We start from the raw sequence: 23,470 nt of genomic DNA, 5'->3' as shown, positions 1-23,470 counted from the left end.
ACAGGTGATTTTGACCGTCTTCAAGAGAAGTATGCAATCCCTTGTCCAAAATTCCAAAACTCAAAAAGCTTTGAAAACCAGAAGTCTTCCTCTAATTCATCTGCCATCATAACCTGACCTGAGCTGGCGAGAACTTATTTATCCCCCACTTGGAGGTGAATATTCAAACATTGCCATGCAGAAACATTCAGGTGTTCATGAGGTACTGCCACAGACTCCACCAGAGGTGTTACCAAACACATAGTATATACATCAGGTGATTTTTCTAAATTCTGAAATTTCTCTAAATTCCAAAGCACATCTGACCCCAAAGGTTCAGGTTTAGTGTGCCTAGACAAATGTGTTATTTTCAGACTTAAAAAATAATGGATGAGCGCCTGGGTGGCTCAGTTGGTTAAACATCTGACTCTTGGTTTTGGGTCAGGTCATGATCTCAGTTTGTGGGATCGAGCCCTGTGCTTACAGCATGGAGCCTGCTTGGGATTCTATCTCCCTCTCTCTCTGCCCCTCCCCTGTTCACTCTCTGTGTCTCAAGAAATAAATAAACTTAACCCTCTGTTTGTCCCTCCCCCTGTTTTTATATTATTTTTGCTTCCCTTCCCTTATATTCATCTGTTTTGCATCTTAAAGTCCTCATATGGGTAAGGGGCATTAAGGAATCTACTCCTGAAATCGTTGTTGCACTATATGCTAACTTAGATGTAAATTTAAAAAATAAATAAAAATTTAAAAAAATAAACTTAAAAAACAAATCTCTCTCTCCTTCTGCCCCTCTCCCTTGCTCACATAAGCACACCCTCTCTAAAAAAAAGTAGATGAATAGGCAGAAAAGAGGGTATTTAGGGCAGTGAAACTACTCTGTATGGTACTTTATAAGTGGGTATGTGTCAGGGCACCTGGGTGGCTCAGTTGGTTAAGCATCTGACTTTGGCCCAGGTCATAATCTCATGGTTCGTGAGTTCAAGCCCTGCAACGGGCTCTATGCCAACAGTGTGGAGCCTGCTTGGGATTATTTCTCTCTCCCTCTCTCTCTGCCCCTCCCTGGCTCATGCTTTCTCTCCCTCTCAAATAAAATATAACTTAAAAAAAGTGGTTATGTATCATTATTCATTTGTCCAAATCCATAGAATGTACAACACCAAGGGTGAAACCTAATGTAAACTGTGGACTTTGGGTGTTTATGATGTGTCCTACATGGACACTGATTGTAACAAATGCACCACTCTGGTGGGGGATGTTAATAATGGGGGAGGCTATGCATGTGTGAGGGCAGGGGATATATGGGAACTGCCTGTTCAATATGAGAACTCTTTTGTTCAGTTTTTTTAAAATTTTTTTTCAATGTTTATTTTGAGAGAGAGAGAGACAGAGAATGAGCAGGGGAGAGGCAGAAAGGGAGACACAGAATCTGAAGCAGACTCCAGGCTCTGAGCTGTCAGCACAGAGCCCAACACGGGGCTCGAACTCATGAACCGTGAGATCATGACCTGAGCCGAAGTTAGACATTTAACCCTCTTTTGTTCAGTTTTTCTGTGAACCTGAAAGTGCTCTAAAATATTGTCTATTAAAAAAATAGGGGGGCCTGGTGGCTTAGTCGGTTAAGCGTCCGACTTTGGCTCAGGTCATGATTTCACAGTCCATGAGTTCAAGCCCGTCAGGCTCTGTGCTGACAGCTCAGAGTCTGGAGCCTGCTTCAAATTCTGTGCCTCCCTTTCTCTCTCTGCCCCTCCCCCACTCATGCTTTGTCTCTCTTGCAAGAATAAACAAACATTAAAAAAAATAAAAAATAATAATGTCCACGGGTCACTTAGAACATATTTTCCATTTCAAAACAAAACTAGAAGCAGCAGGCCTTTCCCAGGCCCCTTACGCCCTCTGGTGGCCACCAGAAGAAACCAGCCTTACCTATCATCCAGGCTAAGGACCAGAAGTACCAAGCCTGCTCCTTCGGGACACCACCCTGACCAGGGATTTATAGTATATGGCTAATGATCACTAGACAGAGGGGATCATTACTCTACAGGCCACTTTTCCCCAGCTCAAGTGAGCAAAATTCCCAGCAGAGTAGGAAGTACGAAGTCTGGAAGCCAAAAGCTCTGCATTCCAATCCCAGCTCTGCCACTCACTCACTGCATGATTTCAGGTAAGCTACCTGAATTCACCAAGCCTCAGTTTCCTATCAAACAGGGGATATGTGATCTACCTGATGGAGCTGTCAAGAAGCTCAGAGGAGCTTCAAGACCTGAAAAGGCTTTGTAAATAACCTAAGTCACCAGTCACAGAAGAGTGGAGACTGGCCCAGAGATGATGCACAACTGAGGCCCTCAGAGAGTCCCAGGTGAGTGGCTGGACAGTAAGGGATGAAGATGGGGGTGACAAAGGGATGCCCAGCAGCCCCACCATTAGGGCCCACACCCCGGGAAGGTGTTACCAGCTTTCCAGAGATGACAAAGGTACCTGGAAGCCCTTAATGGGTTCCCATAGACAGCACAAAGACTCTTATTTGAGCACAACACTCCAACAACCAGGTGCCTGTCCACAACCAAGAGACTGTGGACTAGTACACTCCAGCCAGTTCCCCCAAGTCCATCCCTGTCCTGCAGGGACAGTCATATCCCAATACCATGGTGCCTGCTCTAGCCAGGGGTCACCAGCAGGGAAGCTACAACTATGACTAAAGGCGCAGACTGGACAGAAAGAAAAGTTCTTAAAAAGAAGGGCACACAGCAACCTCCTGCCCTCAAGTGTGTGTGGGGAGGGAGTGGGGGGAGATGAGATCAAGGTGATCAAAGAGGACGAGAGGGGCCCCTACTTATTCATCCAACAAAAGTTTACCAGGCAGCTGCTAAGTCAGACCCTGTCTGTATTAAGGCTGGCAATGAGGACAGAGAAATTAATCAGACTTGGTCTCTACTTTCGATAAATTCACAAATTTCTGGGGGGGGGGGGTGGGGACAGGGAATGACCACACACAGTGTGAGCAGGGCAGTGAAAGAGTTGAACACACAGTGCTATGAAACACAGAGGAAGGGACCTGGCCAGTAATTAAGGCTGGCACTTGAATAGAGGTGCCAGCTGACTAAAGGATCAAAACATAAAGACCTCCAGAAATGCTTGTTAACTGGATAAGAAATCACTTCTGGGGACACCTGGCTGGCTCTGTTGAAGAAGCATGTGACTCTTGGGTCTTGGGATTGTGAGTTTGAGCCCCATGTTGCGTGTTGAGATTACTTAAATAAACTAATTTAAAAAAATCACTTCTGCCACAGAGCACCAGGGATGCCAAAGGCCCAGCAATGACTCCAGCACAGCTCAAGTCCTGGGTAGGACTATGCAGGTAAGCAGGGCGGGGCCAGGAAGAAAGATGAACTCATATTAGCCAAATGCCTGCCCCTCACCAGGTGCCTGATGCAAAAAGTAACTTCACTTAATTGTTCTTATCACAGTCCAGCTGCCAGTGAGCATTAACCTCATTTGACAGAGGCAAAAGAGCTGGGGTTTGGGCACCAGCAAAGGCTAGTATAGAGGTAACAGGGGAGGCCTCATGAGCCACAGTGTGGAGACATACCTGGCAGCCTATCCTAGGAAAATCCTGGTTTGTCCCTAAAATTGAAGGAGGCCTGAATCTGGAGGCCAGACCACTACCTACCCATTGGCTTTAGCATCAGCAGCCTTAAGGGCTTAGGCTCTGGCTAAAACCGTGCCTTTCCCTTTGGGGAGAGAAAATAGGACATCATTGTCCTGGGCTCCAGAAAGAGATGAAGAGTCCCAGGAGCCTCTAGCATAGTCTCCTCCTTCCCACAGCTGGACAGGAGCCTCTGAGAAAGATGCCAACTTGGGAACTGTTTAGGAAAGTGGCCCAGGAAAAAAATGCTGGTGGGGGAGAGGGGCGGGGGCTAGTCCTGCCATTGGTAAGTTTAAGTTACAATGCTCTAGCCTGAGAAAGTCAAGTCCAGACCATGAATCTTACAAGGCCACTGCTGAGCCTGTCAGTGAGTCCCTCCCACATCTCTGAGCCTCCATAAGGGGACTAGACAAAGTTCTCTGACATCAGGGGATCCCAGGAGCAAGACTCTGCAACCTACTGGTCCAAAGGCCCAAAAGAAGTTGAAGCAGGGGCGCCTGGGTGGCTCAGTCAGTTAAGCGTCCGACTTCGGCTCAGGTCATGATCTCACAGTTCGTGAGTTCAAGCCCCACATCGGACTCTGTGCTGACAGCTTAGAGCCTGGAGCCTGCTTCAAATTCTATGGCTCCCTCTCTCTCTGCTCCTCCCCCACTCATGCTCTGTCTCTCTCTCCTTCAAAAATAAATAAAAACATTAAAAAAAATTTAAAAAAAAAGTTGAAGCAGACTGTGGGACCCAAGTAATCTAGGTTCCAATCCAGCTCCACCAATTACTAGCCATGTGATGAACCACTCTAAAAACTCCACAGTATTCCAATCTGTGAAATAGGATAACAAGCTTCCCAATAATAGGGTTACTGGGCAGACTCCAATATTACATGACTTTACCTAGCAGAATAACACTTAATGGGTTTCCTTCTTCCCCTGGAATACCTCTATAGTAACCTGAATGATGACCACCCACAGATATCAGAGGCCATAAACCTGAAACCTGTAAATGGTACTTTGTAAGGAAAAAGGGTCTTTGGGGTGTGATTAAGTTAGGGGTCTTGAGATGGGGAGATTACCTTGGGAGTATTCAGGTAGGACCTAAATGCAATCACAAGTGTGAGAAAGACCTGACACAGAGAGGACACCACACATAAACAGAGAGGACAGTATGAAATCAGGCAGAGGCTGGAGTGATGTGATCACAAACCAAAGAACACCGGCAGCCACCAGAAGCTGGAAGAATACTGGATTCTCCTTAGAGCCTCTGCAGCAAGTGTGGCCCTGCCAACACTTAGATTTTGGCCCAGTGAAACTGGTTTTGGACTTCTGGCTTCCAGAACTGTGAGAGAATACATTTCTGTTGTTCTAAACCACTCAGTTTGTGGTAATTTGTCACAACAGCCACAGGAAACTAATACAACCCATTTGTAGCACTCCCTAGTGTGAGCCATGAGGCTATATGGCATGGTTCCCGTCCTGCAGGATCTACCTCTCTAGCATTCCCCCAGGGAGAGGATTAGAATGAAGGCAGCAGAGGCTTGGAACTCCCCCTCCCAGTATGGGAAGCTACTGATCCTGCCTATCAATGAATGAGCTGCCACTGAAGACAGAGGGGGCAGGGGAAGATGGCAGCAGCAGTGGCAGCTCTTGGGCAGATGTCTTCCCAGAGCCTGTGGCCAAGAGGTGTTTAGTATTCTGGCCTTCACAGCTCTGTCCCAGCAAGTCTGATGCCAAGACCACCCCTCTCTCCCCCCAAATCACCCAGGAACACTGGCTCAACTCCATGGGCAAAACACAGGCAACCCATCCAATGAAAAACAGAGGCGCACTGCTCTCTAAGGAGCAACACAAGCTCTCCAGGGTGAAGGAATGGGGAAAGGAGCAAGGCCCCAAACCTACTGCTGGGCCACTGAGGGGGCAAGGGGAGAGGGGCTGGGTTAAAAAAATGAAGATTCTATCATTCTTCAACAAAAAGAAATGAAGTACTGCTGCATACTACAACACGGATGAGCCTTGAAAAGAATATGCTAAGAGAAAAAACCCAGATACAAAGAATTTCACATTGTAGGATTCCATTTGAGGAACTGTTCAGAATAGAAGAATCAATCAAAATGAAAAGTAGATTAGTAGTTGCTGGGGCTGGGAGGCGATGGGGGATTGGGAATTGGGGATGGTGCAGAGTTTCATTTGCAAGTGATGGAAATGTTCTAAAATTGATCGATCGTGGTGATGGGTGCACAACTCTGAATACACTAAAAGCTACTGAATTGTACACTTTAAATTGGTGAATTCTATGGTGTGTGAATTATCTCCATAAAGCCGTTAAAATTAAACAAACCCAAGGGCCGACAGCAATGGCAGAGGAGAAGGAAGCCAAACATTGTATGAGACTTCGTAACACACCCCCATAAGCCAACGGGCCTTACCCAAAACTTTCAAAATGGGGAGGGGGAGTGGGGAGCAGGGAATTAAGAGATTACAACCAGCTTCTCAGAAATGAGTCCAACCTCCCTCCTCATTATTACCCATTTCAAGGCTGGAGAAACTGAGGCCCAGAAAAGGGAACTGCCTGAAGATACAGAACTCAAACCCAGAAAGCCCAGGCAGGGACCACTTCCTGCTATAAGATTCTGTCTCCCCGCCAAAGGAATCCGCTGGTTCCTGGATGCCAAACAAAGGGTCTTTGCTAACAAAGCTCGATTGTTAACAAAGCCTCCCAGGGAGAACCTAGATTGTCCTGGGGAAACTGCAAGAGAAGAAATCAGCCAAGCTCTGAGGTGGACAGGCACTCCTACACTCAATAACCCCAGGCATGGGTGGACTCTTGGGGGTGGGGGGAAGGAAGCTGAGAGTTTGCCTGAAGCCATAAAACAGCCAAGCAGGAGACCCTAGGGTTTGAACTCAGGCCTGCCCAGCTCCAAAGCCCCCAATTTTTCCACACACAAACCTACCTCTACACCATCCAATAGGCCCCTTGACGGGCAACCCCCAAGCCTATTCACCATAACACAGCTGGACATAAAACATCACTGCCTGCCAACCCCAAACCTCACACTGAACAGACACTTGTCCTGCCCACCAAGCTCGGGCAAGGGAAAGAGGAAGAGGCACCCAGTTTTTCCTCAAAAGACACTCACCATTCTCTGTCACCTCTAGGTCCCGAGGGCTTCGGTTTGAGTTCCCTAAAATCCCAAAGCTAAACGACCCTTCACCAGCTCCTTACCTGACCCATGAAGAAACTGAGACCCAGAGAACACAGACCTAACTATTCTGGTTCATCCAGCAAAGCTCCAGCAGAGTCAGAGTAGGAACCCAGGTACTCTGGCTACAGTGCCAGGTCCAGTACCTCTGACCACCTCAGCATTGCACACCCCATTCTTAAAATGCTCTGAGGGGTCCTCAAGCTCAGGAGACTTACAAGTCATTCTTTTCACAGTGTAGACTCGGTAAGGCAGCCATGCCTGGAAAAGAAACCCCCAACATCACCACCTCCCCAGCACCAGGACCCCAAGGTGCCAAAAGGGCTCCTAAAATCAGCGGAGGTAGTCACAGCATCCAAACAGACAGGAAGTCTGAGTAGTCGGAACAAGGATCCACCATCTGGGTTTCCTCTCACCAACTTCTCTCTTTTCCACGGGATCTAATGTGCTTCCAAGGCTATAAATGCCCCCAGGTGATAGTTCAGGACAAAGACTGGAACCGCAGGAAGAATCTCCGCTCTTCTCATCCCCAGAAAGCCCCAAGTTGGACCAGGTGAGGCAGGGAGAAGCATCTTATTCTCCTTTTGTCCCAAGAAGTGTGAAGACAGGAAAAGCCTTCCCCGTCATTGGGAAGGCATCATGCAACCACAGAGTTTTACTTCCACGCATGTTCTTATGGGAACAAGTATGGGGGAGGGACTCCCAGCCTAGAAGATGCAAAGGGGGTGTAAGGAGATGTCTTTCTAGTCACCATGTCAGCACGCAACTTTCTTCCTTTATGTCCCTGGGACCAGGGATGTAGCATTCTCTAGTTCTGTGGAGGAAAGGCAGCCTACTACAATCAGGGAGAGAAACAATTCCTGGCCCTGACCCTGTAGACTCAGACAATTTATTCTACCTGTAGTAGTAAAGGGTAGAAAGGTATCAAGGACAGGGGGCTCAAGACAAGGCCCTGGCCCCTGTGAAGTGCAGAAAGATTTATATGAATCAAGGGGAATAGGAATATGGGTAGAGAATTTCCCTCGAGTGGGAATGTCTCCAGGAAGAAAAAAGCTTGTTGAAAGCAATTCAGAAAGCTCAGGATATTTCCAATCCTGGAAACAAGAAGCAAACAGAGCTGGGTCAGGGAGAGACTCAGAGTTATCTCCCTAGTTCTTGAGGGGAGGCCTCAGCCCCAAGTCCCCAGTACCTGGCAACCTTCTCATAGAAAGTAGGAAGATCTTCTTGGCCTGTGAGAGCTCAGGTAAGGGGTTCTTAGGACTATATAGCACCCAGGTCCTTCTGTTCAATGGCGGAGGCCTCAGGCCACACTGGAGAGGACCTCATGTCCCTCTCCCTGGTAAGAAAGGATTGCCTGGTTGTGGGGAGGGGGAGAGCACCTCATACCCAAGGGGGACTCAGGTCCCTCCTTAAGATAAATGATCTCTTGTCCCTAAGGAGAATCTTAGGCCCCTAGGAAGAGGCTCAGCCTCTTCCTCAGAATCCTGTCCTATCCATGTTCCCAAGGGGAGTAGAAAGTTCTTGGAATTTAGTTCACAAATGGCCTGAAGCTCAAGTCCCCAAAGCAAAAAAATCCCTCAAAGGCCCCTATAACGGGTATACTTATGCTATCTAAAGTGAGGTGACAATTGGTACTTTCAGGACAGACTCACGTCTCAGGTCCTAAGGTGGGTAAGGTGTCTCACGCACCTGAAAGAAAGTTTAAACTGTTAGAGGGAAACTCGGGACCCTATTTTCCAGGGACTCCCTATCCACGCCCCTAAGAAAAGGGTCTTGGGGCTCAATTCCGAGTCCTAAGGTAGAAGGAGTCCTCCTGTTCCTGAAGAGATCCTTAAATTCCTGGAATAGAGAAGCCCAGACCACATTTCTAGAGACACACCAGTCACTGGGGTATTCATGGGTCTCTTGTCCTTGAGGACAAGCTCAAGTGTCCTTGGCTCAATGGGTCTCAGGCCCTTGATCCATGGGAAGATCTCAGGTCCATCTCTAGGACTCCATGCTGCCCATGTCCCCTGAAGACTGGTATCAGGCTACAGTTCCCAAAGCAGGGATCTTACATCCCTTACAAAAAGCTCAGGCCCTTGGAGCAGGGGGTGCTCAGATCCATGTTTCAGGGGGAGAAGGGGCGTTTTTGGACCCAAAGTATGTTTCAGTCTTTCATAATTAGGGTAGAAGAACCTCATATCCCTGTGTTTGTGTGTGTGTGTGGGGGGGGGTGTCTCAGACCCCCAAGAATACTCAGACACCAATCCCTGAGGAGAAAGGACCTCCGTGGATGGGGGGTAATCCATCTCCTGAAGAGGCTTCAGACCCAGTCTCTATAAGCCCCAGTTCATAAGCAGGAGGACCTTAGGCTCAAGTACCCAAAACAGTGAGGCTGATTTTCTTGAAGAAAGGCTCAGGCTGGGGAGGTGGGGTAAGAGAAGAGCTGAAGGTCTATCACTTAAAAAAAGCTTAAGCTCCTAGAGAGAAATTCAGACTCTTGTCCCCAAGGAGGTCTCAGACCACTGAAAGGAAGCACAGACTCTTGTCACCTGGGAAAGGGATCAATCTCATGTACCCTAGTAGTTTCTGGTCCATGAGTGTTAGTTTTGGCGCTTGTCCCCAAGGGGAAGAGAAACTTATCTCCATGAAAGTCGTTTTATTTCCCTGAAGAAAAGCTAGAAGATCCCCTTCTCTAAAGGGAATGTATCTGTGTGTGTCAGATACTTGATTCTAGGAGATGGAATCTTAGGCCCTTGAAAAAAGGCTTAGAACCTTTAAGGAAGTCGCTGGAATCCATTGGAATGGTCCTGTGTTTTGTTCCCCCTGAAAAGTAAAGGGAGGGGTTGTCCTGTATGTACTGTCTCAAACTCCCGAAAATGGTTTAGATATCTTGGGGACACTCAAAAATGTATAAGGTTTCCATCCTATAGGACCTCCTATTTGTGTTCCCCTGAGGAGAAATCTCAGACCCTATTCCAAGAGGAAAGAAAATCTCAAGACACAGAACACAAACCAAGATCCCCTGGAGTCATGAGACTCCCCTCTCAGGTGGCATTCCTACCTACTGGCCCTACACGAGGACATCTCAGGGCCCAGAATAATGGCTATGGGTCCCAGAAGAGACCACGGACTCCATCGTTAAGTCCGCCATCTTATCTGGGGCTTCTAACCCTCAAGTCCTTGGTGGGGGGCAGGGAAGAGGGTGTCTTAGGCCCCTACCAGGGAAGAATGAATGCCAAGCCCCGGGAGAAGACGTAGGTCCCTTGGGGGGGACCTCAGACAGCCTTCCTTGGGTCCCTATCCAGTCTGGGGATCCCACCCACCACATCCACTCACCTATCACCCCCAGCCATACCTGCTCAACGGTTGCGGGGTCCATAGCCTCGATGCGAGCTGCAGCCGCTTCGTATTCGTCCTCACTGTTGTAACCCGCGCCGACCTCCTCACGCTCCGGACTGCCCCCGCCAACCGCTCCGACCCCGGGGGCTTGACGTCGCCGCTTGCTGTGGCCCGGCCCGGAGCAGCAACCTCCCACGCCTACGGTTCCGCCCACGCCCACCACCACGCCCGCCGCGCCCACACCCGCCGCAGCTGAGCCCAGCGCGTCGCCGGGACCGCCGCCGGGACCGACAGGGCCCCCGCAAGGAGGAGGAGAGGCCTGCTGTGGTCGCGGACCCGCCACGGCGCCAGGCGGCACGGCCAGCGCCCAGCGGTGAAGCGCTCCCGGCGGCCCCGGTAGCGGGCCCTGAGGCGGTGGTGAGGCCCGGGAACGGGGCCCCACGACTCCCGAGTCACGGTCGCGGTCGCCACCGCCCACACCCGTGCCGCCGCCGCCCACGCCCACACCCCCGCCGCGACGCGGCGCCGGGGGCAGCGGCCCGGGCGGCGGCGGTTCGTTGGCGGGGTCGGCGTCGGGAGGCGGCGGCTTCTTTTTGGGGAGAATAGTCATGGCGGCACCGCCAAGTACCCCCCAGCAAACCCGGCGCGAGGCACGCTGGGATAGAACCCGGATGAGGGGGCTACTCTGGTGCGCGAAGCACGACGGGATCGGCGGGACCCGGATAAAGAGATTGAGGCACCGGTTCGAGAACCGTCGGTGGCGCGCAGGTCACGGGGCAGGAGAACCCGGATGTGAAGTCCTAGATGATGGCACCGCGGCGAGTTTGTCGTAGCCTTTTCTCCAAGTCCAACAAGTTTACTGCTATGCTCGCTCGTTCCGGCCTGCCGCTTCAAAGGAAACAGAACCAAAACAAGCACCTCTTTGCCCCGCCCCCTCGCAGGTTCTTGAACTACAGGGTGGGGCCCCGGGGTGCTGCGCACGCGCGCCAGGGCACAGTCCCGCCTCTCGTTCGGAAGTACGTGGGCAAAATCTTCGCCGCCGCCAAAACAATTGCAGACACCAACCAATCGAGGCAGTTGCGTGGGTCTACGATGATGCCCACGGACCAATCAGAAGCTAGCGATCGCCCTCCCGTGCCCTCCGTCTCAGATTTCAGTCAAAAGTCTGCACTCTCGTTCCTTGCCTTTCGTCCCTCGACCGTCCTGTCGCGCTCTTCACTCCCCGAGGCTCTGACTCACAGGCGGGGGTACTATGACAGCACAGTGCGGCCGGCCCCAGGCGCGACAATCTGAAAACGACTCCCTGCCAGGCTTCCAACCTGGCCGCAGTCAGCCGGACTGACTGGAAAATATCAACACTCCCAGAGCATAGCAATCCCCTGAAGCGTCAGTTCCGGTCCCACCCACCTGCAAATCCCTGTCCTGCCGAGAGGCGGGCTCCGCTTCACCCTGGCAACAGGCCGAGTTCTGCGGTAATTGGTTAAGAGAAGCCGTCACTAACGTCGGATTGGCCAACCCCGGGACAGACCTGCATCGTGGGGACCTTGGGTGTTAGGGAAGCAAACACGCCCTCTTTGGCACCACTGCGCTCCCGCCCTCGAGTTGACCTCCCCGCCTCGGTGGCTAGTGCGCAAACGCGGCACAACCTTCCCACCGCACACCGCTCCCCCCAAACAGTTTACCTGGATTGAGCAAAAGTTTAGGAACCAGCACTGTCCACCAGCCAGCGTCTCGCAATGGGGTTGGTAAAATTCCTGGTAAAGAGCGGCTGGAGATCTACAGGCTAATCGTAGCTCTGCTCCTCCTGAGTGATCCCTGACAAGTCATTTAACATCCACCCCATCCTCAATTTAAAAAATTATTTATTTTTTTAGTAGTCTCTGTACCCAAGGTGGAGCTCAAACTCACAACCCTCGAAATCGAGTCGCATGCTCTTCCCACTGAGCCAGCCAGGGCCCCCATCTGCAATTTCTACTTCTCTGTAACATGGCAATGATAATTCCAATTTAGGGATCAAAGATTAATGCTTGTAAAGGGCCTAGTGCTGTGCTTGGCACAGAGTTAAGTGCTCAATAAATTAGTCTGAATGGCAGTGCAACGAAAATGATCCCAGGCTTTGGAGTCAGGAAGACATCAGTTCCAGCCCTCCATGGACTGTTACCAACTGTATGACTTTGAACAAGTCATTGTCTCAAATTTGAGATTACCCATGCAAAACGGGAATGATAATGCCTGCCCAGACTACCTCAGGGAGCAGTTATGGGGTTCAGATAAGCTTATGAGCCGAGAAGTTGTTGCGAGAGGTGATGGCTTGCTGCCAGTCTCAGGAGTCAGGCTGTACAACATGTTGACTGAAAGAGAGATGATCAGAAATCTCTTCTGAGTGCCACCTAACCTTCTTCCTTCAGATGCCGACCTTGGTTCAGTTCTTCCTTCAGGAATAATATTCAGGAATAATCCTGAAGGAATAACTACAAAAATAGTGTTGTGTTTTCTGCTCTGGAGACTTAATGGGAGAGGACTCACGTTTACTGGGCTTATCGTGTTCAGGGCACTGTGCCAAATGCCTGTGCATGTTATCACATTGAATCTTCTCCTGAACCTCTCATGTGACCTATATATCCCATTTCCTACTGGATATTTGTCTAGCACTACACACCTAAACATGAACTTAGGATAATCATTGTAGCTAATCTTCACCAAGTACTTACTATGTGCCTGGCACTGTGTGTGAACAACTTTGATGTTCCTTTTGACAGTGAATGGTGCCCCCATTCAGCCTTTGCCCAAGCCAGAACTTTCGAGTCAACCCTGCCTGCTCCCTTTTCCTCAACTCCCACATGCCTGTCAATCCCAAGTCTTGCCAACTCTACCTCTCAAATCTCTTGACTCTCCAACTGTTACCACCACTACGTGGTCCAAGCCACCATCACCTACCAATACTGCAAAAGCCTCCTCACCGCTCTTCCTCCCACCAGGACTGTTTCTTTAGAATCCACTCTCCACAGCCAGAACCATCCTTCTGAAATGCAAACCTCATGACAACTTTCCTATTTAAAAACCTGCAGAGGTCTCCATTATCCTTAGGATGAAGTCAACAATATGTATCATAACTTCAAAGGCTTTTTGTGAGCTGGCGTGATCTCTTGCTCTCATCACAACCTCACACTCTCCTCCCCAGCTGTACTGAACTCATTTAAGTTCCCCAAGGGCCTTGGGCTTGCTCTCTAACCTCTAGGTCATTGTACATGCTGTTCCCTCTGCCTGAAACGTTTTTATCCTTTTGCCTGGCCAACTCCACCTCATTCTTTGGGTGTTGGCCGGCTTAGGTCCTCCTGCCATCTGCATGCTTCTGCAATCCCATCGATTTTAGTCCTACAACACTACATTGTAATTGCTTAACTGTCTGCCTTTCATGCTCACCTCAGGAGATCAGAGATGTCTTCTTTACCCATCTTTGTATCACTAGGGCTAGCATGTGATATGCAGTTAATAAATATTTAGTGGGGGCACCTGGGTGGCTCAGTCCGTTAGCATCCGACTTTGGCTCAGATCATGATCTCACGGTTCACGAGTTCGAGCCTCATGTTGGGCTCTGTGCTGACAGCTCAGAGCCTGGAGCCTGCTTTGGATTCTATGTCTCCCTCTCTCTCTGCCCTTCCCCCACTGGTACTCTGTCTGTCTCTCTCTCAAAAATAAATAAAACATGAAAAAAATTTTTAAATATTTGGTGAATTACTGTATTATGTTATTATACATGTATTATATTTGGTAATTATTATTTCATAGATTAGCAACCTGTGGCAAGAGAAGTTTTAAGTTTTAAGGATTGGAACCCAGGTTAAACCAAATGCGAGGTCTGTCTTAGTGCTCCAGAGTTCAGTCACACACTAGTCTAGTGTACCCAGTAGCCCAGAATGTAGGGGATGTCCACAAGGAAGGGAAACTTACCAAACCGAGAAATACTTTTTTCTTCTTTTTCTTTTTCACTCTTGAGTTCTTTTTCCTTTTATTAAGTGGGCTCTAGGCCCAATGTGGGGCTCGAACCCACGACCCCAAGATAAAGAGACTCATGTTCTACTGGCTGAGCCAGCCAGGTGCTCCCAAGAGATGCTTTTAATTAGGGTTCAATTCAGAGCCGTTTGCTGTCGGGAGGTCTGGGTTTAAGTCTCCTCTAACCTAGCATGTGCTGCTCTGAGTCTCAGTTTCCCCATCTGTGAGTGAGAAAGCTGGAGCAGATGATGTCCTAAGGGCATGTCTCAAGACATCCTGGCCTGCCTTGCTGGATGTAGATTCAACTCTTCAAGCCACTGTCTTTAATTTCTCCTAGATCCCCATTTTCCACAATGTGTCACCAACCACTGACCTCCCATACCTGTGCCCACACCAGTCCTTCTAGTTGAAAGGAATTGAAACCAGAGTACTTTCAACCCCCCAGCCCAACCCAGCCTCCGAACCCACAGAGCCAGGAGGTGCTCATCCTCGTCTCTCCTCTCAGGTTTTATTGACTGATGGAAACTACATCTTTGTCAGCCACCAGCTCCACAGGGACAGTGCTGGGGACAGGGAACCTGAGATGATGCCAGATTTCAGCCCAAGAGCAGACACAGAGTTCCGGAAGGTGACCCAAGAGGGAAAAGAAATAGGAATATGTGAAAAGGCGTTGTGGGGGAGGAGGAGGAAATCAAGAAGTTCCTCCTGCCTCCTACAACTCCCAGAGTTCAGGAACAACCCAGGCCTCAGCCCCTGATGCTTCTGGACTTCTGCCCAAGAACATGGAATCAGCCAATGATCTCCAAATACAGCCCAGCTCTCACTGGCTGCTAGGCTCTTATCTCAGCCAGTCCAGGCTCCAGCCCAACCCAGGAAGGAAACAAACCAGAGAAGAGAGGAGGAGTACTTAGAGGTGGCCCCTCTGATTAGGGCAGATGTAAACGCTGCAGCAAACTGGGCAGAGGCTTTGCATAATGTCACGGCAGCAGCTGCTATTGCTAGAGATTGCTGGGGGCCCAGCGGAGGACGGGGTTGCAGGGACCCATTTCCAGCAGCCAGGAAAGGGGAATGGCATTTGTGCTATCTGTGTGTATTGGGAGAGGCAGCCTGACCCCTGAGCCAAGGCGAGGGCAGGGGGTAGCAGTTCACTGCTGAGGCCACAGCCCATGAAGCCTGTGGTTGCATTCCGAGCTTCAGAATCGGGGAGTTGTTGGGCTTGGTGGAGGGTGGGGACCTCCCCTAGAGGCCAGAACAGAGGTGAAGTTTCTCTTCTCTGAACCCCCAAACCTCCACAGCCCAGCCAGAGAGAAGAGGGGGTCTCACCTCTTCTCGTCAGGCCAGAGCTCAGAAGTCAGGTGGGAGCCTGGGACACAAGAAGAGGAGCATGCAGGAGGCCAGCCAGGAGACAGAGGCCAGTCCCAGTGTGCTGGGGCAAGGAGGCCGGGGGCCTGAGGAAGCCCAGCACCTCAGTGCCCACTGGAACAGCTGTCTGGGGTGGGGAAAGTTGCCCCCTTCCCTGGCCACTTCCCCACCAGATGAGCCATTCCATGAAACTCCATTGCATAGTTCTCAGTGGGGGGCAGAAGGGGTCCCCAGGCATGCCCCTCCCCAACTCCCCAAAATATGGCTTTGGAAAGGAGTCCCCAAGAATCGAGAGGGCCCTCTGGATGGGCGGGCCCACTGCTCACAGGGAAGAGATCTTGACAGTCTCCGGGAGGAGGCAAGGGGTACCCAGGCTGGAGTTCCTGAGGGTGCTGCTGGCCCCACCGCCACCACCAGGGGAGGAAGGCTGACTCTCATCTGGGGTGTTGGCAGGAGGGGTAGGGATACTGATAATGGCAGCCACGAAGTCCCGGCTGTCGCAGTTCAGGTCAAGGCAGTCATGGGGCTTGGCATTGAGGCTTGAGCGGCTGTGGATAAGGGTAGGGAGACAGAAGGCTCTTAAAAGGTCATCTTAATACTTGCCACAGTGATCATGACATTTAATGAGCGCTGACTGAAAAGCTGGGACTGTGCTAAATGCTTCGTCTGCATCCTCAATTATGGTGGTGCCCAGTGAGGGCTCTGGGGTCAGATGGTCCTGGGTTCAAATCCTGGTCTCATTTTAGCATCTCTAAACCTCTCTTCTCTTTCTTTCATGTGTAGCACGGGAATAACAGCATTTTCCACCTCATAAGGTCATTGTGGAGATTACATGAGATGGTAAGTGACACAAAGTGCTCAGAGCAGTGCCCGGAACAGAATGAGCACACATTCAAAAATGTTCTCCGTTTCAGTTACTCCTTATGATGCCAAAATTCTCACAACAATCCATAGTAAGATCTACACAACCCTGTCCCTGTTCCTTTCTGGTTTTACTTCCTACCACTCTCCCCCTCACTCACTCCACTCCACTCACAGTAGCTTCCTGGCTGCATCTCTAACATGCAGACCCTTTTCGGCCTCAGGGCCTTTGCACAGGCTATTTGCTCTGTCTAGACAGCTCTTCCTCTAGACATCCACATGGCTCCCTCCCTCACCTCCTTCAGGTGTTACCTCAGCAAAGCCTTCCCTGACCACTATTTAAACTGCATCACACCCTCTTCTGTGTTCTCTGTCCCCAATCCCCGATTTATTTTTCTTCTTGGCACTTAACATACTATATCATCTCTGTGTTTCTTTGTTTATTAATTGTCTCATCCCACTAAAATATAAATTCCAGAAGGTCAAGGATTTCTATCTGTTCTCTTCACTGCCTAAAGTGAACTCAACTCCTAAACTCCTGAAGTGAACTCCAAAGTTCCTAAAATTATGCCTGGCATGTAATAGGTGCTCGATAAATGTTTGTTGAAAGAACCAATGAAGAACAAGTTCCAGACAAGATAATCCCAAGCTCCCAGCATACAGGAGTTTGGGTTCGAGCTAGGCTTGCTAGCCCCCAAGTCATGAAACCTCAGAGGCCCTGGTGCAAGGTCTGAGCTTCCCCAGGGGTAGCCAACAGGTGGGGGCGCTTACCTCTGAGGGGCAGGACTCCTCCGCAGCCCTGCCAGTGTGTCCAGCTCCTGCATGCTGCCACGACTGACCGAGGCAGTGGAGTTGGCAAGGCGAATGGCACGGCGCTTGGCCCTGCGGGGACAGCAGGAGGACAGCAGGCTGCCAGGTCCCGCAGGTTGGGAGGACACAGAGGTGCTGCGGCTGGTGCGGCCCCCCAGTGAGTCGGCACCCACGGCCTCGCTGAAGGTCAGCTCATCTGTGAACTCGTGGCACTGTGGGCAGAAGGAAGGCACAGTCACAAGGCACCACACAGGAACTGACCCCACCCCTAGGCCTCTGCTTAGGCCATTCCTTCCTTTCCAGAAGTCACTCTTGATTCCTTTCCCTTGCCCATCCTTCAAGGCTCAGCTGTACCGGGGCCTCTTCCAGGAAGCCCTGTGTGATTTCCACAATTAGTAGTGAGCCTCCCATCCCAGGGTGGGAACTGGCTTGCCCACAGAGAAACTCCCCTCATTCCACCATGCCACCTCTCATTAGGTCTCACCGTTGTCTTCTCCAGACAGTGCAGGAGGTGGTGATGTTGTTGCTCAAAAGCAGAACGGTTCCTGATACACAGCGCCTGTTCGTCCACACTGCTACTGTCCTGGAGTGGACGGAGCAGGGGGATGAGGTCAGGACCCTCTCCTCCTCCCATCACTGCTCACCCCCCAACCCCAATTCAGGCCCCTCCCCACCTCAAGGCCCCCGTTCTGCTTGTACTGCAGGAAGGCATTGGTGGTACCACTCTTTGCCAACCGGATCCTTGCCAAGCGCACCTTCTACAGAGAGAGGAGGAGATAGAGGGTCAGGTGGGTAAACACAAGAGTAGACTGGCTTTGGGTATGGGGAACAGGAGGTACTCAGATGGAAGGGGCAGTTACCTGCTGTGCTCGGCGCTTGTCAGCACGCTGGTTCTGGTGGTAGATGCGGCTAAAGTTGGACACGATGACTGGCACAGGCAGTGCAATGACCAGGACACCACTGAGGGAGCAGATGGATCCGAAAATCTTGCCAGCAATGGTGCTGGGCACCATGTCTCCATAGCTGGGGCCGGGGGAGGTAAGCCAAGGTCAAGAAAAGTGTTCAAGCACCCCTCAGTCTCCCCCTCCGTTCCATCCAGCCTGACGCACTTTGCAACCCTGGCCAGGCACTGAAACTCTCTGAGCCTCAGTTTCTCACTCTGCAAAATGTGGGGAAAGACCTCTGTGGCCACCAGTGGGGGGTGGGGATCAAATGAGAAACTGGCCCTTGGGCCCCCACCATCTGCTGCCCCCATCTGAGCTGCACACCGAACATCTGAGTCAGCTGGAAATCTATTAATACCAAGCAGAGGGGAGAAGGAGGAAGTGACAGGCAGTAAATATAGTCTCCTGGGGAGAAAGTCCCAGCACCACTAGCCAGCTGAGGGGCTCTGAGTCCCGGGAGAAGTGCTCTGTTGTATTTGCTTACATCTGTCTTACCTTCTGTAGGTAGGACCCCTTCTTATCTTCCAGAAAAAAAGTCTTGAAACTGTCCTCATATGAAAAAATAGGGGAGGGGGGAGCCTTGAAACTCCATCCTCCTTGTCTCCATGCCACCTCCTCTCCCATGGAGCTGGAGCAGTGCCAGTCTAACCTACTTGTTTCACAGGGTGGGGGTGGGGGGACCAAAGCCCAGGGAGGTTCTGTAATTGACTGGCTCAAGATCACACAGCACACTTTTGTTTTGATCACGGGACCAATTAGATCCCCTCCCCTCTGCGGTCCCAGCCTCTAGGCCTTAGCTCAGTCCATGTCCCTCTTCCCCCCAAGGATGGCTGTTGCTTATTTCTTTGTTTTGACTCATTTAAAAGTCTCTCCAACTTGGCCATTTCTGGTCTGTGATGTGTCATCTCAGACTGTGTCCTCAACTATGAGACGCAGGCAGCTGTCCACCCTCCCGGGGTTGTTGTGAGGACTCAGTAGGGTAAAAGGCACCCAAATACCCAGTTCCAACCCGCTCTCAGGGCTCAGCATTTGTTTGTCGATCCAATTGTGAACCTCCAACCAGAATTACTTTCTACTCCATACAAACCTCAAATCAATTTTTCTGTACCTCTGTTAAAGCACTGATCAAGCCCAATCCATCCATTCAATAGATATTGAGCAGCAACTGTATACCTAATCCCAGTGATGGAAATTTAGAGGAACATGGTACCTGCCCTAGACAATGTCTTTAAGAAGAACACGAGTTTGGTGATTCTGTGTGATACTTTTACCCCAACTGTTTCCTCTCAGGGATTGGCACTTAAAAAATAATGTCGAAAATACATTGTCCTGGAGAACATCAAAGAATCACAAAGCCACAGGGGTAGTACCCCCATACAGCAGATGATTCTAGAGGTTTGGGAGACATGGGTCCTCAAGATGGGAAAAGGGGGTGATAGAAAGCCAGTACCTATGTATCCTACACCAGAAACTTTCAGAGAACTTTCACAACTGTGATGTCACTGAATCCCCTCTAGATGAAGGGATAATCATGTCTCATTTGACACAGGAGATAACAGGCCCAGAGAAAACAAGGTCAACAAAAAAAGTGCTGCTAAAACAATCCTTGAACCCAAGTCTCCTGACCTGGAAAGTGAAGGCATTGTCAGAGCTGCGAGGGATTTGGAGATTAGTCCAGCTCCCTTCGTTTTGACAGATGAGCAAACTGAAGTGCACATTGAGAAAAAGAAATCATTTATCTAATCTTCCCAATCTTTTTTTTTTTTTGAGAATGAGAGAGAGAGAGAGAGAGAGAGAGAGAGAGTTTATGTGCATGAGCACACAAGTGGGGGAGGGGCAGAGAGGGAGAGAGAGAATCCCAGTGAGGAGCTCCATGTGGGGCTCAAACCCATGAACCATGGGATCATGACCTGAGCTGAAGTCGGACGCTTAACCGACTGAGCCACCCAGGCAGCCCTCTAACCCTAACCTTCAGAAAGGGTGAGTGTAATTGATCGGGCAGCTCCCAACACAGGGTCTGCACTCACCCAAGCGTAGTCATGGTGACAATGGTATACCAGAAGGCCGCAGGGATGCTAGTAAAGTTGGTCTTGTTTGTGCCCTTCTCGGCATAAAACATGACAGTGGCGAAGATGATGATGGCCATGGTAAGGGAAAAGAGGAGAAAGCCCAGCTCAGAGGCACAGCTCTTGAGTGTGTAGCCCAGAATCCTCAAGCCCTGTGAGTGCCTGGAGAACTTGAAGATGCGGAATACCCGGAACACACGCAGGGTGACAAAGGCGCCTGAGACATCCTCGTTCTTGGGCACGAAAAGCCCAATGTAGTAGGGCAAGATGGCCACGACGTCGATAAGGCTCATTACGCTCCGCAGGAAGCGGCAACGGCTGGGGGCGGCGAATAGCCGCAGGAGGTATTCACCCGTGAATATGAGCACACAGGCCGTGTCCATACAGAAAAAGGCCAGTGGGAAGCGGTCGCCACAGGGCTGTTCCCTTGGGGGCCGCCGCGCGGGGCCGCGGCACGGGATGGTCTCGACCACATTGGCGATGACCGACACGGCGATGAAAAAGCCGGTCACATAGTAGAAAACGAGGGCCGCCGTGCTCGTGTGGGGGTTCTCGAAGGCCCGCCAGAGCCGCTGCCGCAAGGAGCTGCCGGCAGGCAGGGCTGGGCCATCCCCGGCCTGCTCAGCTTCCTCGTCCTCCGCTAGGCGCTCGGCGTTCTCCTTCTTGCGGTCCCGGTACTCTTCGAGGCAGCAGTCGCCCACGAGCTCAGGCACCAGACCATAGAAAGCCAGCTCTTCGTCGAAGGCCTGGATGCACTCCTGCCGCGGGCAGTGCAGCCGACCCGTGCGGTAGAAGTTCAGAACATGCCGGAACATGTCGGGGTCGCGATCGAAGAAGTACTCCCCGGAATCAGCATCATAGAAGAATTCCTTTTCTGAACTGCCCAGGAGGGTGTCAGGGTAACGGTCCAGAGTGTTCTTCCAGGTCTCAAAGCGCCGTCCGCTCACGTTCACCACCAGAACCTCATCCCCTCGAGATGCCTTCACCCCGGGCGCAGGAGGCAGGGGCTGCTGGGCCAGGGGCAGCCAGCCCACCGCGGCCGCCCTCGCAAACGGCAGCCACGTGGCCACGCCTGCCGCCATCCTGCCGCGCCCCAGGCCCACGGAGACTGGGGGGGGGGGGTGGCCTTTAGGAGAGTGTGGCTGTCTCCAGGATGGTGGGAACTTGGGGAGGCCCTGGGCCACTCGCACAAGCAAACTGGGGGTGTCTACAGAGGCCAAGAGGAACCAGGAGGAGGAACTAGAGAGATGGGCAGGGGCTTGGGGAGCATTTAGAGGGTCTGGGAAGGACCTGGGGGATGTCTTGAGGGAACTACAGAGAAGGGGCTAGGGGGACATGGAGAGTAGCAGAAAAGGGGAGCCTAGAGGGACCAACGAGGATCTCAGGGAGTGTTTAGAAACGCTGAGATGGTTCTAGAGGGGTCAGCAGGTGCTTGTGAGATGTCTGGGGTGTCTAGGAGGGGCAAGAAACGCTGGGGACCTGTCCACACTCTCAAGAGTTCTGAGGGAAAATGGGGCTGGGACCCCCTAGTGGGCTTGGAGAGGGGAATGGTGCATCCAGAGGGCTAGAAATGGGACCAGAGGTGTTTGAAAGAGGCCGAGAGTGGCTGGAACGCGGTTCTGGAGGGACTGAGAAAAGTAAGGTGGGTTGTCCACACCCTCAAGACTTCTGGGGAAAAGATTAGGGGATTGAAGCTCCCTCGTGGATCTAGGAAAGGGGTTGGTGAATGTAAGAGGTGGCTATAGAACCAGGAGGTTGTAAAGAGGCTGAGAGGTGTCTTGGGAGTGGCTAGAGCTGCCAAGAATAGCCTTGGGGGGGGGGGGTGTCTATACTTTACAGGAGTTCTGGGGAAGGAAGGCGAGGTGGCGCCCCCTAGAGGGGCTAGGGAAGGCAATGGGGTATCTAAAGGGGTAGATATGGAGCTAGGTTATCTTTCAGAGACTGAGAGGTGTCTGGGAGAGAGGGGTATGGGGGGTGCTGAGAAAGTCTGGTCTACCCTCTCCAGAGTTCCAGGGGGAGGAAAGGGGCCCGAGGAAGCCCCCTGGTGCTCAGTTGGAAGTTGGGAACAGCCCCAGCGCACCCAGATGGAAAAAGACTAAGAGGAGGGGGGTCCCCCCAAAATGGGTTGGAGAGTGGGATGAGGTGTTGAAAGGGTGTTGGGTGTGTCTCCAGGGAGGGGGGCTGGTGGGCCTTGCAGGTGGATGGGGGAGGCCGGGATAAAGCTGCGTCCCACCGTTGGGGGCTGGTCTGGGGAAACCACACCCCGATGGGCTGGCGGTGTGTGCCGGACAGCGGCAGTAGCAGCAGCGGCGGCAGGAGGAGGAAGAGGAGAAGCAGCCACAGCCAGGCCTAGGAGAGGAGAAGGCAGCACAGGCAGGGGGAGGGGGCTGGGTCCCTGGAAGAACAAGGTCCAGCAGAACCCCTGGGGACTATCCCAGGATGGGTTAGGGTGTGGGGGCTGGACCAGGGAAGGACAAGGACAGAGCTGTTGGTGGCCCCCTCCCCCTCCCCAAAGGGCCGTCCTCACCTGTGTCCCCGCTGCAGCAGCGGCAACAGCGGTGGGGCTGGGGGTACCAAACACCGGAGCTCCTACCCACCTCTGCAGAGCTGCCCGAGTTCTCCTCCTGCTCTGGCTCTCTCTCCCCGCCCCTCTGAGCTTGCCGGGAGATGAAGAGAGAGACAGGGAGGGGCCTCGTGGCTCCCAGAGCCCCCTCCCCTAGGACAGCCTGAGAGGGACCCTGGGGAGACTCCGCCTCCTACAAAGCTGGTTGGGCCTCAGTCGCGTCATCTGGAAAATGGGGGTGGCAGGGAGCTTTGCCAGTTCTCCCCACCTCCTTCCTGGACTCCCCCCTCTTCCTGCCCAGCTCCTACCCCCTCTGCCCCCAGGGGCCCCCACCCCCACCCGTCTGAATCAGCAGCACTTAGCAGATCCGATCGATGGGGAGGCGTCTGTTAATGGCCCCAGAGCGGAGTGCCATGGGGAATGATGCAGCGCTGTGTCCCCTCCCTGCCCCCATGCTGTAGAAGGGCTGGAGAAGGGGGTGGATGGAGGGACCGGTGGGGGGCATTTCTCTAGATGGCAAGGCCCCCAAAGCTGCTCCCTGGGGGGGGGGGGGGTGTGTGCGTGGGTTAGATCCCAGCTCTGACCAAAGCTATTGCTGTGGGATTGGAGCACCATCCTGTTTTCAGATGTGAAGTGGGGGGTAAGGGGAGTGCAGATAGGACAAGTCAGGTCCCACCCCCATACCAGCTTCTTTCTCAGGCTGGCCCCACGCTGAGGGGCAGTCTCCCTCAT

The 23,470-nt window shown here is 51.9% G+C and overlaps 2 protein-coding genes across 7 annotated transcripts in view; both read right to left on the bottom strand.

The window, feature by feature from the left end:
* OTUD5 (OTU deubiquitinase 5) overlaps nucleotides 1-11,514 on the bottom strand; it is a 28,056-nt gene extending 16,542 nt beyond the window's left edge. Inside the window, exon 1 of one of the 4 annotated variants that reach the window (XM_053891642.1) lies at nucleotides 10,156-11,514. In XM_053891642.1, the coding sequence (XP_053747617.1) occupies nucleotides 10,156-10,749 (594 nt within the window). In that variant the 5' untranslated portion in view covers nucleotides 10,750-11,514. The remainder of the gene's footprint in view (nucleotides 1-10,155) is intronic. The other 3 variants (XM_019417422.2, XM_019417419.2, XM_019417421.2) reach the window with 3 other exon arrangements.
* A 3,109-nt stretch (nucleotides 11,515-14,623) lies between these two features.
* On the bottom strand, nucleotides 14,624-22,925 carry KCND1 (potassium voltage-gated channel subfamily D member 1). Of its 3 annotated transcripts, none has more exons than XR_002071932.2 (7): nucleotides 20,137-22,925; nucleotides 18,026-18,188; nucleotides 17,840-17,923; nucleotides 17,650-17,748; nucleotides 17,127-17,377; nucleotides 15,456-16,042; nucleotides 14,624-14,710 (listed from the first exon to the last, which is right to left on the bottom strand). XR_002071932.2 is itself a non-coding variant. In XM_053891641.1 (7 exons), the coding sequence occupies exons 2-7, from the start codon at nucleotides 21,255-21,257 to the stop codon at nucleotides 15,817-15,819; spliced, it is 1,944 nt and encodes a 647-aa protein (XP_053747616.1). In that variant the 5' UTR covers nucleotides 21,258-22,524; nucleotides 22,703-22,924; the 3' UTR covers nucleotides 14,624-15,816. The 3 variants fall into 3 exon arrangements, 2 of the variants coding, with proteins under 2 accessions (XP_053747616.1, XP_019272980.1); XM_053891641.1 differs by having other exon boundaries at nucleotides 14,624-16,042; nucleotides 20,137-22,524; nucleotides 22,703-22,924; XM_019417435.2 differs by having other exon boundaries at nucleotides 14,624-16,042.
* Between the last annotated feature and the right edge of the window lie 545 nt (nucleotides 22,926-23,470).

Source organism: Panthera pardus, unplaced genomic scaffold (assembly GCF_024362965.1).
Source record: "Panthera pardus isolate Hobbes unplaced genomic scaffold, ASM2436296v1 HiC_scaffold_27, whole genome shotgun sequence".
NCBI lineage: Eukaryota > Metazoa > Chordata > Mammalia > Carnivora > Felidae > Panthera > Panthera pardus.
The sequence above is the reverse complement of the archived record's forward strand: the minus strand, read 5'-3'. Positions and strand labels throughout refer to the sequence as shown.